At 42.4% G+C, this 17,396-nt stretch overlaps 1 protein-coding gene across 1 annotated transcript; it reads left to right on the top strand.

Moving 5' to 3' along the window:
- The first annotated feature begins 422 nt into the window (after positions 1 to 422).
- Positions 423 to 17,127, top strand: ADRA1A (adrenoceptor alpha 1A). The gene is made up of 2 exons (XM_030036168.1): positions 423 to 1,368; positions 16,332 to 17,127. Exons 1-2 carry the CDS (start codon positions 486 to 488, stop codon positions 16,841 to 16,843), a joined length of 1,395 nt encoding a protein of 464 aa, XP_029892028.1. The 5' UTR covers positions 423 to 485; the 3' UTR covers positions 16,844 to 17,127.
- Positions 17,128 to 17,396: the final 269 nt, after the last annotated feature.

The raw sequence follows: 17,396 nt of genomic DNA, 5'->3' as shown, positions 1-17,396 counted from the left end.
CACAAAGTAATTAAAAGCATCAGTGATTTCCTCTTGGGAGAAACTTAAAATTGAGACCCTTTGGAATATTTGTTACTTAAATATTGAATCTTCCCAAAAAGGCAGAAATGATTTTAACCTGCAATTCCAACCTTTCTCATCATTTAATCCTGGAAAGTAAGATAAGTAGCCTCTGTTTTGCGTAGCCTCGCTTTTGCACCCCAGGAAAAATGCAAAAGGAGTTAAACTTGACTTGGAAATTCTGGCTATGAACAGTGCAATAATGGTAAAAACTTAGGGAGAAAGGTAGATTTTCTAATATGTTTCTGGATCCTTCTCATTGTTCCTGGTGCTGCACGTCTAAGATGTTCTTAAAAACCCTTTTCCTCAGCAAAGCCAGGCACGTGTTGCCTGTAGCACCTTCTGAGAACTGATCTCATCACTCTTTCTACCTGAAAAGGGAGTGAAGTACAAGAGCCTCGCATGAACATTATCAGCCACTCACCATGGCTTTCCTCCCTGGAAACTCCTCCGACTGCTCCAACTGCACCAACTCTGTGGGGCCTGTGAACATTTCAAAGGCCATTTTACTAGGTGTTATTCTAGGGGGGCTGATAGTTTTTGGGGTTTTGGGTAATATTCTGGTTATCCTCTCTGTAGCCTGCCACAGACATCTTCAGAGCGTTACCCACTATTATATAATTAACCTGGCTGTAGCTGACCTCCTCTTGACTTCCACTGTCCTGCCCTTCTCAGCTACTATGGAGATTTTGGGCTACTGGGCCTTTGGGAGAATCTTCTGCAACATCTGGGCAGCCGTCGATGTCCTCTGCTGCACTGCTTCCATTATGAGCCTCTGTATCATCTCGATAGACAGATACATCGGGGTGAGCTACCCGCTGAGGTACCCAAGTATAGTGACAGAGAAGAGGGGCCTCCTGGCGTTACTGTGCGTTTGGGCATTGTCTCTGGTGATATCGATTGGACCTCTTTTTGGCTGGAAGGAACCAGCACCAGAAGATGAGACCATCTGTCAAATCACCGAGGAGCCTGGCTACGTCTTGTTCTCTGCTCTAGGCTCCTTCTACCTCCCCCTGACTATTATCTTGGTGATGTATTGCCGGGTGTACGTAGTGGCCAAAAGGGAAAACAAAGGTCTGACTTCTGGTCTGAAGACAGAGAGGTCTCGTTCTGAAGAAGTGACCCTACGGATCCATCGTAAAAACGCTCCTGAAGCAAGCGGATCAGCATCCAACCCCAAGAGCAAGCATCATTTCTCAGTGCGTCTCCTCAAGTTCTCCAGGGAAAAGAAAGCTGCCAAGACCCTGGGAATAGTTGTGGGATGCTTCGTTCTCTGCTGGCTTCCTTTTTTTGTAGTAATGCCTCTTGGTAAGTAAAGCAAAACCCCCTACGTTTTACAGCACCTTCCCCGGAGGGAGGGCCATGTTTGTGCCTGTGTACAATAATGCTGATCAAAAAAGCTCTGAGGGAATAATTTTCTGTTGCAAAGCTGTCAAAATCAAAACATTCACCGTCACAAAGCAGTGAATGTAAAAACTGAAAGTCTCAAATGAAACAAAACGTCTCTGGTGATGAGAAGCATAAAATTCTGAAAATAATGGAAAGGATTTAGTACTCCTTTTCCCATACAGAAAATACTTTCAGTCTTTCAGAACTAGGACTGTTATTTCTGACGAACTCTGCTATAGGAACAATATCTTTAGATGTATGTGTTTATATCTAAGTTTGCAGCCAGTTCTTCAGGTGATACAAATAGGTATAAGGTCAAGATATAAATGCATTCAGGGTCAAAGTAGCTGTTCACAGTCTTGGGGCCAGATCTCCTGCACTGCTCAGCACCTAATACTTCCCACTTTAAGAAAAAAAAAAAAAAATCAGCTTCCTATCAGGAAATTCACACTATGAGATACCATACTCCAAATTAAATGAATGTATTTTTTAATTTATCGTATGACCAGTCAGAAGACAGCAGTGAGGATCCTACAAACTAATTTTATACTTCTCTGGCTTGCATCTATTGTGGAAACCCACTGAGCCCACTGGCCAAACACTGGTTTCAACCATCATGCTGAATATGAATATTTATTCACCAGTTGTAATTCTAAAGGGGAGGAAAGTCAGGGATTTGTTCTGCTTTGCTATCACTGAAATATAAAGTAGCAATTAGAATTTTAATTAAACCTTGCTCAGTCACCTTTGATGCGATTTCAGGATTTAGAAGCAGAATACTAATTTCATACCTGTATCTGAGTGTGATGTATGTTGCTCCACAGCAGCTGTACTAAATATTAGGTTTTGAAACATGGAACCTTAAATCTGTGATTTGCTCAATTTCAGTAGCTTTTCTTAAATATTGAATCTTCCCAAAAAGGCAGAAATGAAATGGAAAGGGTTTATGCTGTACAGGAAAAATAAACTAAGATTGTGTTCAAGTTTTAGCTATTAACAGAACAATGTGTACAATTAAGAAAAAGAAAAACCAGCCTTACCTAAACATGAAAAGAAAGATTTGGGGATTTTCTTTTAATTTTTTTTTTTAAAAAAACCTTATAAAAAGCTGTTCTTTTTCAGTTAAGCTCTGCTGCATTTACCAAGATTACCAGGCTGCTTCACAAAAACCTGTCGCTAATGTTGCCATGTGAAGAACCCCAAAATACAGAATCTTTTCTGTTGGTCAATACCAGGAAGTGCTAGAGTAAGAGATGTAGATGTTTCATAATGAGGAGCCCTGAAAGGCCTCTGGCTCGTGCTGTCCAGGATGTCAGCATGTTGGAATGTTGGTTGCAAGATGTCTGAAACATACCCAAAAAGGGTTTGCGAGAACACATTAAACACTTCGTTTTATCTGCAAATGTGGTTGCCCACACAGAGCTGTTGTTAATTAATTTGCTTTGGATTTAAGAAATTTTCTGGACTCAAGAGGGGCTTTGCATCTTTCTTTGATCCCTTATAAGGAAACTTTCTTGAGGTTAGTTTCCTTATCTTCATGGGGTTACTAAGTTATTTTTAAAGCATATAGTAAGTCTTTCAAAACCTGTTTGTTACTTTTGTTTAAAGACAAAAAACTATTAAACAGACAAGTTGCACAAAAAACACATCTTCAAAAAAAACCCAAGGGAACACATCTTGAGGCAGGCTGTCCCACCCGGAGATGATTGCATACGGCACTCTACATCTATTCTACGCAGAACACTTTCCAAAAGACAGTAACCACTTTCAGATCTATTCTTCAGACAGGTGAAGGTAGGCATAGGGAGGCAAAGTGATCCAGCCAGGATCACGCAGCAGATTAATGGCAGAAGTCAGACTTCTCAGATGTGCAGAATACTCCGTCGCTGAAACCGTTGGCAACTGTGCAGTTCACAACACAGCCAGCGGGGCAACATGAACTTTATTGTGCAAAAGACCAGCTCTGCAGCTTTGTGGCCATGGGACACACCTATAACAGCTCCCATCAGCCAGGCTGCCCTCAGTGAAGGTTGCCCATGAGAGAGACATTCTTAAACTCTTCACAAACCACTTCAGACAACTGGCAGGTTGTGACCACCCTATGCAGCAGAAGTTCCCAAAACATAAGTTTATTTTACTGTGATCTACAGCATCTTCAAGATCCCACATCTATTAACATCAACTCTACCAGCCAAGAACCACTTTAAAACAAGAAACACCGGGCTTGTTAAAACATACGATAAATGGGGGTAGAAACTTTTGGGGTGTAGGTATGGGAAGAGCAAGAGCGATAGGATATCAGGAGGGAGATAAAGGCATGACAACCATATCAGTAGATGCTGCTGAAAATAACTGGACAAACAGTTTGAGTATCCCTGCCATAAGACAATATCTTAATTGAAATTGGTGTATAAAGTTGCCATTTACAATCTGAGTAATGTCTTTCTTACCTTCTTAGATGGATGGAGTTTCATTCCAGGCAAAGGGTCTGTGCAAAGGCTTTCAGTCTAATAGTCCAATACACCTTCTTCTCACTTGGCTTTGATGTTTGTGCAATAAGCCAGGGAATGATAAACCTGTCGCATGAAAAGACCTGAGGTTAAGATTTGTCTTTTTCTCTACATGCTGGAGTGCAAACCCACCCTTCACAAAACTTCTGTAAAATAAGAGTGTCAAAATAGCCAATTTCCCCTGGAAGAGGTCAGGTTTTAATTTCTGCTCGTGCTTCCTCTCCCTCTTTAGAGGTGACCGGTGGATCTGCTCCTAGTCCCAAAGGTTTCCTGTAAAAATTTCTTTAAACTCAACATGTCTTCACAAATTATGTAACAAAACCTTCCAAGTCAAAGCTCAAGTGTGTCCTGACTGGATCTACAGTCTTTTTATTCACCTAATTAAATCTCAGTTCCTTTCCAGACAAGTAGATTTGCTAGTGCAATGAGAGGTCTTTTTCTAGGATAGTTTAGGGAAGGTTTAGACTGACCAAAAAGCAGGGTAAGAGGTAGCAATCAGCACCTAAGAGCCAGCAAGAACTGTGAGGTCTTTTGTCTATGTCCATTAGCCTCTATACAAGACACCTGTTCTTAGTGAGCTCAAATTCTGTCTCTGCTTCACAGTAGTGGAAGTCTGACAGTGTAAAGTGCTTTTTATTCTGCAAACCTTCCCTTGAATTGTTATTACCCAAAAAAAGCTGTAAACCCATTGCTGAATTAACTTTGTCGGGGGAATTCTGCACAGAGTCTTCCTGTAAATGTCATTGCCTAAGAGCAATCATGTCCAACACTTTAGCCCCAGCATTAGGTTGTAAAGAAAGAATGATGTCCATGTACATCTACAGCTGTCTGCAATTGCTTCCCAAGCAGAAGATTTTTCAGATATGTCCACCAAACTCTCCTAATTCTACACTAGGCATCCACCTTTCTATAAGGATAAATATACGAGGGATATATGCAAGAGAAGAAAGCGTTAATCTTCTGAATAGATTACTTGGCTGTTTAGGAGCTCTGAATACTTTCACTGGCTGCCACTTGTGTAGTACAGGCTGGTGTTTGCTCCAAGTGGACTACAAGAGCATCCTACCTCTTCCATGTAGTCTATTATTCAGCCGTTCAGAGAAGGTAGCTAGAAAGGATGTTTCCCTGTCCAGTTCAGGGCTATTGCTCTCACTTATCATCTTCTACACATGTTGCATCATTTTCTTAATCTTTTATTTCTCTTCTGCAACAGTTAATCACCATATTCCAGACTGCTAGCCACTTGTAAGTGACTTGAGCTTCTCCATTTAACATCCCCTCATGTTAATTTACACAGCAAGAATAGCTTTAAATGCTTTTTATTGCTGGCCTTCACATTTTGGTTACCCCATGCTTGGCTCCTTTCTCAAAATATAACTGCTCTAAAGCACTCCATTCAAATAGGTAGGAGGAGTGCAAGCCAGGTGTCACGAACAGGAGATTACATCCCATGCACTCCTTTACATGAACAAGAATACACAGCTTTACTGAAGGGAATTAAGACCTATGATCTAGCTAGGAGAACTAGCAGGTGATTGAGCTGAATTTTTGTTTTCTACATTAGTCAAAACCTTCTTATCACCAAGTTTCTTTTTTTCAAGTGCACTATAAAGCGAAGCGCTGCTTCTCTTCTCAAAGCTCTTTAGCATCTTCTTTGGCACATTGCCAAAGTTCTTTAAGATCTTGGGGGGAAAAAAAAATGCCCTAAAGTAAGCAATATGGTTTTTTTCAAATTGGAGCAACCATATTCTCTTAGGCACCAGTAAATAGGGACTACTTGAAGCTGAACAAGAAACCTGAGAAGAGGTTCCTAGAACAACTTGAACGTCAAGGAGCAGCAAGAAAGAGCAGGGCTGCTCCAGGGGGGAGAACAACCCAGGAACAGAGGGTGACAACCGCGCAGGCAGGAGCCATGCCCTCCCCAAAAGCGTGCCCTCACCATACCTGAGCAGAAGCAGGCAGCGGTGGCATCTACGATGGGTTCAGCTTACACTCCAGTAATAGCCCAACAAACACAAAACAAGAAAACAGAGCAAAAAAAGAACAAGCCTGAACCTGTCTACGTCACTCAAAGAGAGTTAAGGAGAAGAGCCTGACCTTATATGCAGCTCCTAGGCCAGTGGGCAGAGAATTTGTGGGTAGAGGCCACAGATGAGACTTATCTAGGCAATTAGGGCTTGTTGGGCCCCGGCACTCTGCAATAACAGCCTGCCACGCAGCAGGTTTCTTCCCTTTCTGGTTTTTGTTGCAATTTCTAGAAAGAAATATACAGAGCAAGAAGAGTCCAGAAATTCAGTGCACACCTGTAGTCAAGTAAGCTCATCCTCAACATCACCTTGGAAAGTGGTGCCAACTGACAGAGCAGACCTTTTCCTGTAGCTGGAAGACACTTAATGGGTTGCTCTGGGAATTTTTCAGAAGGTTTATTTTCAACAACATAGGTGACAGTGTTTGGAGGTTGTTTTGAGGTGAAACATGCACAGAACTGATGGAAAAAAGAAAAAGCGCTTGGATATTACAAAAATGGTCCTAAGCTGGGATTGATGGTTCATCTTAAACTCGCAGAAGCAAATAAACTCGCAGAGCTTTGTTTGTTGTCCACTTTCTGTGACAAGCTAGCTTAAATCTATCTGGTTGTAGATGTTATGTTCAGAAGCAGAAAGAAGGAAAAAGGGAAAGTCTGAGCCAGGATGTCACAGGGGAAAAAACAATCCAGACTACTAAACTGGGCAAGGAGAGGAAGGCTTTTAGCATTTGTCAATCATTCTCATGATGAAGAGAGCAGAAAAGAGGATACGCTGGAGGGTATTTATATTTGTAGTAGAGTACTAAATTAGTCTTGTGAGCTGACACAAACACTGTCAAGGGAATCCTCTAATCCTGTCTACGTGCCTGTCTGCAGCTGGTTTCTAATTACTATTTTGTGTTTGGGGTTTTTTTAAATGGAGTCAAATAGAATGACTCTCTACTTTCATTAGAGGTAAACCAGAAAAATAAAATGCATTTTTCTACCTCTACCATTGATGCAATTTCTCAGGAGGTCACAAGGTGAGGAGTAGGAACGTGCACCAATGCCTGGAGGTTGGCGGATTTTTCCCTGTATTTTCCTGGGAGGTTTGCATTTGTTGTCTATATCTTCACTTATTATATGTTTTAATGAGGTGGCTGATTTAACTATCGCACCTTGCTTGGGCTCCAGAGGCCTGAGTTCATACCCAGTCTACTCAGCTGGAAATGGGAAACTTATTTTTGGAAGTCAAAGATGGCCAGACATGACAGAAAAGATGCAGTTGTTTGTATGTTATCAGATCCGTTTGTATGTTATCAGATCCAGAAATTCATCTACCTTAATCATGCTGCCAAGGCATGATTGACCTGTCCTCCTCTATGTTGTATGCTGGGACGACACGAAGCTTCCATTTTGTCTATTAGGGTACAGTATTTCCCAAAGGCTGTGCTTCAGGGACCCATCTGATCTTTGGTACCAGTGAAAAACATATCAGGTATAGCTTTATGGCCTCTTGCTCTTTTCATGATCATCTGAGTCTCGATTCAATGTGTTCTCCTGGCAGAACATGTTCAGATCAACTCCCACGGTTTCTGCATAAGCCATCCTGGGTCCTGCCCACTTACTGTCAAAGTAATTGGGCTTTGGACCATGTTCCTTTGTCACTGTGAACCAGAATATGACAGAGTTGGATCAGGGAAGTAAAGGCAGGGTCTCTGCTTCACCCATGCCTTGTCACAGCAGGAGTTCAAAGACCTGCTACTGTCTTGAAGTTTATACGCTGCAATTCACTCTGTTCCCTACCTCCTGACTCCTTCAGACAGCAGGGTTCTAATGAGCAAAATCTGGGAACACCATTTCAGAGGAACACACAGGCTCCAACTGCTGTGAGATTCTGAGAGCAGTTTAAATATGTTTTTTAGGGTCTTTTGGGGCCATAAAAAGGCAGTGCTTGTGATTCATCCATCCCTCATAGTTTAAGCAGCAGTACAACGGGATCTGCCGCAGTGTGAGATTCGGCAGTGAGCTGGGATCCCTCAGTAACAGGTTAACTGTGGGTGCTGAACAGAAAGTCACCAGTTTCCTGCAGAATTGAGACAATTTTCATTGATGATACTGAAGCAAAGGGTAGTATTGTGTTATCCTGTGAAGGCAGTGTTAAAGAGAAGGTGTTTACGTGATGGGAGGGTAAACAAGTTTCCTGATGGGGAAAATAAGGAAGAGAAAGCAAAAGTTTTTCTGGGAAGCAGAACTGTGTAGAATTGCACCAGCCTTCCAGGGAATCACTATACTGGTGGTATTTCCCCATACAGAAAGTAAATAGCTTAACTCCTTTGTATGAATCACCTCTTTTCTTCTTTAGAATTGGATAGATGGTCTCAGAGTAGTAAATGTAAGCACAGGATCCTCCGTCCCTCCTACCCCTTTACTTGGAGGGCAGAGAGTAAGGCAAGCAGCCCATGCACTCCCTTGACATCGTCATGGCTGGGTTGTCCAAATATTCAGAGAAACAAGGATCTGAATCCTTTTTCTTTTCATTGTTCAGCTGATAATAACATAATAAAATAAAATGAATAAAAGCTGTGACAACCTAACCCTCAACATAGTTTTCATATCAGAAAATGCTGAACTTCAGCCGTGGAGGAAATATTCAGAGCTAGATTCCCCACATTAGTATTTCAGTGTGTTCCCTCAGTGGCAGAAAGGGGAAAAAAAAAAAACCAGAGTAAAGCCCCAGCTCATTCTCTGGAGCACAGGTCAGGGAGAAAAAGGGTGTTTACACTCCTTGAGTCATGGAGCACAAGTCTGTGTGTGTGTGAAGCCATTGAATGGGGAGAAAATAAGCCACGAAGATAAACAGCCAAGATATTTCCTTGGCAAGGTTGGGTTTTTTTGCTAATCACAAGGGGCGTTTTTCATAAACACAGGCTGGGAAGGCTTTGTTGGTCTAGGCTGATAACTCAGCTACACTGAAGCCAATGGCAAAGATCCCACTGCCATCCCTGTGGCCAGCATTTCTCCACCGTTACCGAGTCCTAAAACGTTGTGTCCCACTGACTCATAACACAGCAAAGCAGCGGAAGGAATTAGCGATATTAATAGCCATTTAAACTGAAAACAAGGGAGAGAAAGCGGAATCAGTTGTGCTATGTTTTGTGATTCACTTCTACGGCTCTCCTGCATGCACTACCTGTCAGAGGAGGTTTGTCCTTGTCTTCAAAATGTTCCCGCTTTGTGTAGTCACCACTTTCAAGTCCCTGGAGTAAATGAACCAAGAGTGTAATTTTTCACTCACTCTCAAATGTCATGGTGCAATTTAGGATCTTAGTGATTGAAAGGAGATGAGTGATTTTCCCACCCCACCCAGCAAATGTCAGGATTTGTCTTCAGTTTGGATACACAAGGGAGAGATACTGAGCTTTTGCTGAAGAAGGTAATTCCTGTATTGCTAACCCCAAGGATTCCAAAATCACGACTGACAACTGCGTAGTGACAAACTCGTGAGACAGGCTGAGGTAGACTCATCTTTTCAAACTATTCTCTGAACCACCTGCTTGGTGGGGGGGTTTAATTTTTAAGGGAAAGCTAAGATTTTGTTTTAAGTGCATGACTCCGGAGCGAGGGCTTTGGGACGAATATCAAATATCTTAAAAATGTGAGCAACAAGATCCAGAATCATTCCACTGCAGTAACAGCACAGGAGCTGGAATTTCAATGACAATGAAATTGATTTGTAAAACAATGTGATTATTTGGGTTTGCATGTCTAACAAAACCTCAGTTTACCTTCCCATGGTTTTTTATCGGCTTTCTAAATCTGCAGCTGCCCACAGCGAATCTGGAAATAGTTGCTTGCTGAGATGTTTGCTCTTTGCCAGAAATATCATCCATCGTAAGTGGGTACAATATGAAACAGAGCATAAATTAGGCCTGAAAAAGTCCAAATAATAAAAGCACTGTTCCCAGACTGACCCATTCCTATTGCCTGTCCTTTCCACTCTCACCTGTGTCCAAATACCCGCACCCTCCTGGTGCCCCAGAGATCTGAACTCAGGCCCTTGTGAAGAGAAACAAACTCTCGCTCCTCCTTCTACATCTGTTTCTTATGGGTCAGGGATATCTAGGCACAAAGTTACTCTCATTTTCCCCCTGAATCAGCCACAATATTCCAGGCCCTGGGACAGGCACAGCTGTAAACGTGCAAGACTTGCCACATGAAGGCTTTTGCCCCTCCTCACGTCTATGAACCGCAGTTCTGCATTTGTTGCGTTAATTTGATCGCACAAAACCCAGAAGCCTTTTCTACTGTTCAAGGGTTCTCTGATCCCATTTTTTGTTCCCACAGAAAATACTTTCCATAAGGGAGCAGCTGGGTGAGACGTGCTGGGAGAGCATATATGTCCAGAGTGCAGCTGTTGCATGTCTGCAGCAATACATATACATATATAAAAATACACTTTCCAGAAGGTGGTTTGACCCAAGATGCAGTATCGAATGCCAGTCTTATGGAATAAAGTTCAGTGCTAACATTGAGCTTGGGAACACAAGATGTAACGCATTTATCAATGTTTGTAGAGCAGATTGCCTCATGAGAGATCTAAGGTGCCCCTGGTACAGAGTTAATCTGTGTGGGGACATCAGTGCTCCTCTGCGCTTCATCCTCCGGGTCTTTAGGGCAATTGCTCTGGAATAGCTGCTGACCTCTAACTTGACCCCTTAGGGCAGATCCCAGGACCTGAGTTTTAAGCTTTGCCTCCCTGTAAACCAGACCACTATGCCTGTTTCCAGTTTGCTGTGAGTACAGAGGCGTATTTCCTATACGTCAGAGGCAAGAGGTGCTAGGATTTTTGTTTGACTTCTGTGCAAGGTTTAAAAAGGGTACTTCTCCTGATTCCCTAGGACGCTTTAAGCCCTGAGAACAAAACACTAACAAATACAGTTTGGTTTGCTGCTCACAAGGTGCACAGGCACTGCCGTTGTCTCCCGAGTAGAGTCTGCAGCTGCTGCCTTCTAGGTACTGCAGGCAGCTACTCATCGCGAGCTCCGAGTACACGGGCATGACGGCTTTGCAGGTTATTGCTGGTCTCTCATCACATATGGGTACAGCCCTGATCTCACCATGCACCAGTGTCACCATACAGCCCCGCCTGCCTTTTCCCATGCTCGGACTCAATCACCAGATTTGTACCATACAACATAAAAAGGGGAAAACAGTGGCCAACCTAAACAGAGCTGCAAGATTTAGTAGTGGAGATGGATTTTAACACCACTGTGGGTCTGCAGGTCACAAAAATGTATGAGATCTTATTCCCATGGTGCTGACAGAGACAATACAGGGTAAACAAATAACACAAGCTTCTGTAGTCTGGCAGCTTCTAAATCCCTCTTTGCTGCCCATCAGTGAAACGATGCACGACATCAGTACTGGTTTTTAAACAACCTATAATCAAGCAGCTCTCTAACTTCTGACAAATGACAAAGTCAAATTACATCTTTGTGACTGAATTGGCACTTACTCACCAGGAGGTACATGGAAAACTTATCTCTCAGATCTGAAGAAACTTTGAGTTGACAAACAGGGAAATAAATGATGAGGGAAGGGAATGCAGTCCTGACATTTCAGGGGTGAGTGATGAAATACTTAATGGCGAAGGATCTCAGGAGGCTAATAGTACATTTTATTTTATTTTATTTTCTTATAACAAGCAATTGAATTGTGCTACTGACACTTGAGAGTCCTCAACCTTTTGAAAACAAAGAGGAATTCAAACGTTGTTTAGTCAATCTACAATTCAAAGGCATTAAAAGATCAGTTAAGTTTTATTTACTGTTCCTCCAGCACAGACGGCTGTTCATATAAGATGAAGCCTCTAAACTGTAATCAGTTCTGCAACTATTTACCATTTTATTCCTGACAGGGTCCTGGGGAAGAATTTAAGGCCTGTGAATAGGATAGAGAATTAGTTTTAAGAAAGAAAACTTTTCACTTCTCAACTGCTGCTCACTGTCCAGCTCTATTAGAGGATACCTGGATGGCAGCACTTTATTAATCTATGATTACACCTAGCCTAGAGTGAAGGAATTGGAAAAGCTTGCTCTGGCGAATTAGGTGCTATAATAATTCTTTTTTCTCAGTCCTGGCTGCTAGTAGGCAAGTGCCCAAACCCGAGTGGACACTAATTGGCAGCTGCCGAGTGGTCAAGGATTGACTGGACGTGGACTCTGAACTGCTCGCCCCACTTCCACCTGGTTTCTGTCCTGCCTCGCTGCTACGTGGAAAACAGTCCGTCTTATGATGTATACCTTAGAGAAGAGAGAATTCACCACTCCGCTTTGTTGTTTAATCTCATGGTTAATTAAGGTCATTGTTTAAAAAACCCCACAAAACCTATGTTTTATTTCTACTTTGAACTCATCTGACTTGAGCTGCCAGCCCCTGCCCGTTTCAATATTTCAGCACACTGAACAAAACACTTATCCCCGGGCTTAGCAGCACTGTTTGAAAATGACTCCCGCTTGCTACCAGATACATCAACCACTGATATTAATCGTGACAGCAACATCACTGAATATTAAAGGCCTGGAAGAAAAGAATAGATTCTTAGTATTCTGTGGGGAGGAACACGATTCCTCACAGACTTGGAGAATATGCTATTTTTCCCGTTTTGCCAGATACTCAGGTAGCCAACAGAAGAGATTAGGGCAAGTTTCTGAACTACAGAGCTAATCAGGTGTCTGCAATAGAAAGGCATTGTTTTCTGCGGCCCTTTGAATCGGACATCACACTTCTATAGAGGCACTAAGCAAATGCTGACATGTCAATAGCTCCTTACAGCAGTCCTGCAACACACAGAAGGATTTTGCTCATTAGACACAGAAGATGCAGGAGGTGAAATATTTTTTTGCACCCTACACAATAATTAGTGCCTTAAGGTTTAGACATGCTGATCTTGATTTATATTGCTCTGGAAGTTGAATAAGCTGTCAGCATAAGTAAGAAGAGGGTCCAAATTATTTCTACTTTGATTTTACATCTAGCTCTGTTACATATTGGGTGCATTGACTATCAGTTCCAGCCTCAGCCCTTTCAAGATGCTGCTGACAATATTTCTTCCTATTGACTTTTGTACTGTTTCATTCACAGGACAACACACAGTTATAGAAGCCTGGAGACAGAGCTTTAGCTGGTCTAAACTTATGAAACATCACTGACTGGCACACCCAAATGCACAGCAGAGCAAAGCTACTGTCCTAAAGCCCGAGTTGTATCCACCACTGGAAAGAAAGTGTTAAAGACAGCGTGTGATGGGGTCTACAGACAGCAATGTTTGTATGCTGTTAAAGATACTTCGTTTTGTTTTCCCTGTGCGTTGTTCCAAGGCAATAAGTCTCTACGCTGATGAACCAAAAAAGGTTACATTAATAAATTAGCATGTAGATCCCCACCCCAAAAAAAGAGCAAGAGACAGACTCTGACACTGGCTATTTTCTATTTTTAACAGACTTTGGCAAGGCACTAGCATTCCATTTAGAGTGAGCCAGAAGTTGCAGCAAACAGGAATTGTTATTGTTTACCCATTTTTACACTCAGCCTCACACAGCTGATTCCCTAAACCAAGATTTGTTTCACCTTTTGTCTTAACACCAAATGGGAAAGCGGTAGATATGGTGCAATTAAATGAGGAGATAAAAGAAAAAATTGAGCATGATTTGGGCATTTAGAAGCCTTTAATTATTTTTCATCTGCCAATGACTTCAGCCAGAAAGTTCTTGCAGAACGTTATTTAGTTGTTTTTCACTAAAGGAAAGCAGCATTAATTTGCTGAGAAAAACTCTAGGTCATGGATATGCCTGCTCACTCATGCTTAACCGCAAAACAGCATTTGCTTTCTTTAGCACAACATTTTTGGTCTTAAATCTGGTTGAGAGTGAAACTGCTCTACCTAGCCAGCTCGGAGCAGCGCCGAAGCAAGCACGGAGGCAGCGGGAGTCCTGCTCGATGCCCAGGTTGTAACTGGGGTTGGAGTCGGGGGTCCAGCGGCTCCAAGACAAAGAGCAAGCTCCTGCGGCGTGTTCTGCGCTGCCTTTGGGTATCCCGGCTCAGTCTCACCTCTCTGCTGCTCCGCCGTACGCCAGACGGCCCGGATCTTTCGGGACCTCCCCCAGATCAGAGAGAACTGGAGGGCTTCTCACCCTGCCACGTCTCCTATTGCTCCCCCGGCAGCGGCGCGTCCTCTGCGCCCGTCGGCTCCGCTCAGAGGGCAGGAGCTGGTGCCACGGCGAGAAGACATCGCTGCGCATTTCACAGCGGAGCTGGTGTTCAGCAGAACGAGCAAGTCGTTAATCACACCGCCCTGTTTGTGTCTCTGGTTCGGGCAGTATTTTGACACCTTCTCACACCGGCAAAACCACCCTGAGAATTCCTCTCCGGCTTTTGCCGCTTGAAAGCATTTGCTGCACTTGCTGTAGCTTTGTTTGACAAAGATGGGAAGAAAAAGATTCAAACCAAAGTTCGGCAACTCTCAGAATTAAATTAGAACACCCTCTGATTGCATTATTACCTTTTCCTAAGTCAGGGGAGGTCCAACAAACAGATCTATCCCTGTAAAGCTGAGAAGCTGCTTAGAGACATAGTTGAACTGCAGAGGTTGACAAATGCATCGATGCCTAAATCTTCCACAGTATTTTTTTCAACATGCACAAGCTTACAATGTGTCCGGGGGGAAGCAGGAAGACAAGCATTTGTCAGTGCTGAAAGTTCTGTTTATTATAAACTTGACTATAAAGTCCAAAAGAAGCCAATTATGTTTTCTGAGAAATTATTTTTCTTCCTGTGCCCAAACTAATTACTGACATTGGTATGATAGAACCACTTTTCCCCCCTTTCTTTTAAAGGAGGCAAGAAACAGCCTTTCACCTTGACAACATATGGCAAATATTTTTCTCTTTCTCTGGTTCTACATTCATTTTACAAAATTGGTCTTAGAAGTGCTGTTATCGCTTATTCCCACCCCCGCATCACACAGAGTTTAGTTTTCTGCTTCATTCACGTTCAGACAATATTGTTTTTACTCCTAAGCAAAGAGAAGTACCAAATAGGAGAATTACAGGATCTTGTTACAATGGCCATTTTCCAGCGTCATTCAAGAAAAGCAACAAGTTTCTAAACAATTCTCCATAAGCAGCATTGTTGACTCTTTGATATCTTTTAATATGTCTCTATAGCTTTATAATAACATCTCCCCATGAGTAAATCTCTTAAGCATTTACTGACATCCTATTCAAATCATTTAAAGTTAAAAACTTGCTTGTACAAGCAGTAAGCAGCTCAAGTTGTAGTTAAACAAAAAACCAAAGGTTTGGCATTAGGAAAAATGTTCCCAAGATTTTAAATCAGCAGATAACTCATAATTAAATCCTATGTTAGCGTATATCATAATCTATTTTTTAAAAATGATATTAGCAATGCTATTTAATCTTCAATTCACATGGTCACTTCTAGCTGGCTGCTGTTTTGCCAAGACAGTGAGGACTAATGAATGCACAGTTTATGATTCTGTCACTGATATGCTGAATAAGCTTTGTCAAAAGATTCCAAATTTTCTGAATGTTATCCTGCCTTCTATAGGATAAAAAGTCCCATAGTCCTTTCCTTACTAAGGAGCCATCTAAGTTCTTGCTCTTTGAATCATCTCTGGGAGGTAATCTTGCAAGTATATACGGGGTGTGTGTATATATATCTCATGGTTGCCCATGAGACACTCTCCAGTGTTCCCTGAAGTAGGAAGGAACATTTCCTTTAACTTCTCTGAATTTTAGATGCATTCTATGAGACAGAAAAATGTGGATAGTTAGTTTTTCTAAAGGTTTCAAGGGAAAATGAGTACCCAGTACTTCATCATTTTTAAGACTTTTAGCTGGAAGGCAGTCAACTCAGTAATCCTACTTTTCACTTACTCTGAATTCTGAAATGGTGTGATTGTCTTGCCATTTGAAACCCCTTTTGATGACCTCCTAGATATGACTGTTATTTGGCTAGCTAATCTTGAATTAGAAGTCCCAGAGAAAGCAATTTTCCTCTATTACTTGATATCCGTCCTCCTGCTTGCCTCTCTGGCTGTAAATGGGAATACAACGCTTGTATAATAAAGCAGATGTCTTGAATTGATTTCTGATAGAACATCCATGTAATTGTATGACACCATATATTCTGAAAGAGTTGTTCCTGCAGGAATTGGGCTTCGAGTCATAAATTTTCCAAGACAGAACAGAATCTTATTTATTTTTTCCAGTGTTTCAGTTTCTTTGGTTACCTGTAATTTCTCACTGCCTCTGCCTTAACACTCTGTGTATTTTCTATTTTAGGTTCTTTCTTTCCTGCAATCAAACCCCCGGACACACTTTTTAAAATAACGTTTTGGCTTGGATATTTAAACAGCTGCATCAACCCCATAATCTATCCGTGCTCAAGTCAAGAGTTTAAGAAAGCATTCCAAAACGTCCTGAGAGTCCAGTGCCTCCCAAGGAAGCAAGCAGCAAAGAAGCAATCCCCAAGTTTCAACCTCAACCATCCCACTAGCCAAAGCATGGAGAGCGGCAAAGGTGTGGTCCGTATCCCTGTCGGTTCGGGAGAAACCTTTTATAAGATTTCCAAGTCGGATGGGGTCTGCGAATGGAAGATATTCTCCGCTGTGCAAAGCATGCCTGCAAAAAATGCAGTTTCTAAAGACTGTACTGCTGCCAAAGCGAAAAGTAAAGGTTTCCTCCAGGAATGCTGCTGTGCAGGCACTTCGGGGAACCTTGCCCATGAAAACTGTAAAGTGCCAACCATTAAAATACACACCATCTCCCTCAGTGAAAACGGGGAGGACGTCTAAAGGACTGAATGTGCCTAGCAGCATAGGCTGGCAAACTCGTGGCTCTGCTAATGGGATGTTGCTCTTTTTATCGGGAAGTAGAAGTAGATGCTCCAACAGTTGGAAGGATCCAGGTGAAACAAACAGCATACTGTAAATCCGGGCCAAATCTTTTGAGGAGTGATGTCTTTGAGTGCTGGTAGCCTGAACGAAGCCCCTTAAAGACAGTGAATGGCTTCAGTGGATGGTGAGCACCCTACAGTCTTCCGAGTGACTGGCCTCTGCAAGTCATTTACCTGACATTTAAAGGCTTTCTTTTTCACTGTATTCCCCTGTTTCAAATTTCCTACTGCTCTGATTTAGGTGCAATGGGGGAGAAAGAGCAAACTACAAAGACCCCGTGCTGACTTCAGCATGGATACTTTCAGACAGCTCCACATTTAGAGCCATTTTGTGATTCTGCCCCCCCAAAAAAAGCTAAACCTCGATTCAACAGCCAGGAGAGCTGAGGTTGGGAGGCTCAGGTCTTGGGACAGTGTTTACAGATCTCTGCTTACTTTTCATTAAGGGACTG

This window comes from Aquila chrysaetos, chromosome 13 (assembly GCF_900496995.4).
Source record: "Aquila chrysaetos chrysaetos chromosome 13, bAquChr1.4, whole genome shotgun sequence".
Lineage (NCBI taxonomy): Eukaryota > Metazoa > Chordata > Aves > Accipitriformes > Accipitridae > Aquila > Aquila chrysaetos.
The sequence above is the reverse complement of the archived record's forward strand: the minus strand, read 5'-3'. Positions and strand labels throughout refer to the sequence as shown.

Bases quoted from the DNA above. Each gene is read 5' to 3' on its own strand.
- ADRA1A (XM_030036168.1), top strand. From the start codon at position 486: ATGGCTTTCCTCCCTGGAAACTCCTCCGACTGCTCCAACTGCACCAAC. The intron at 1,369-16,331 runs GTAAGTAAAGCA...TTTCTATTTTAG, and splicing joins TTTTGTAGTAATGCCTCTTG to GTTCTTTCTTTCCTGCAATC.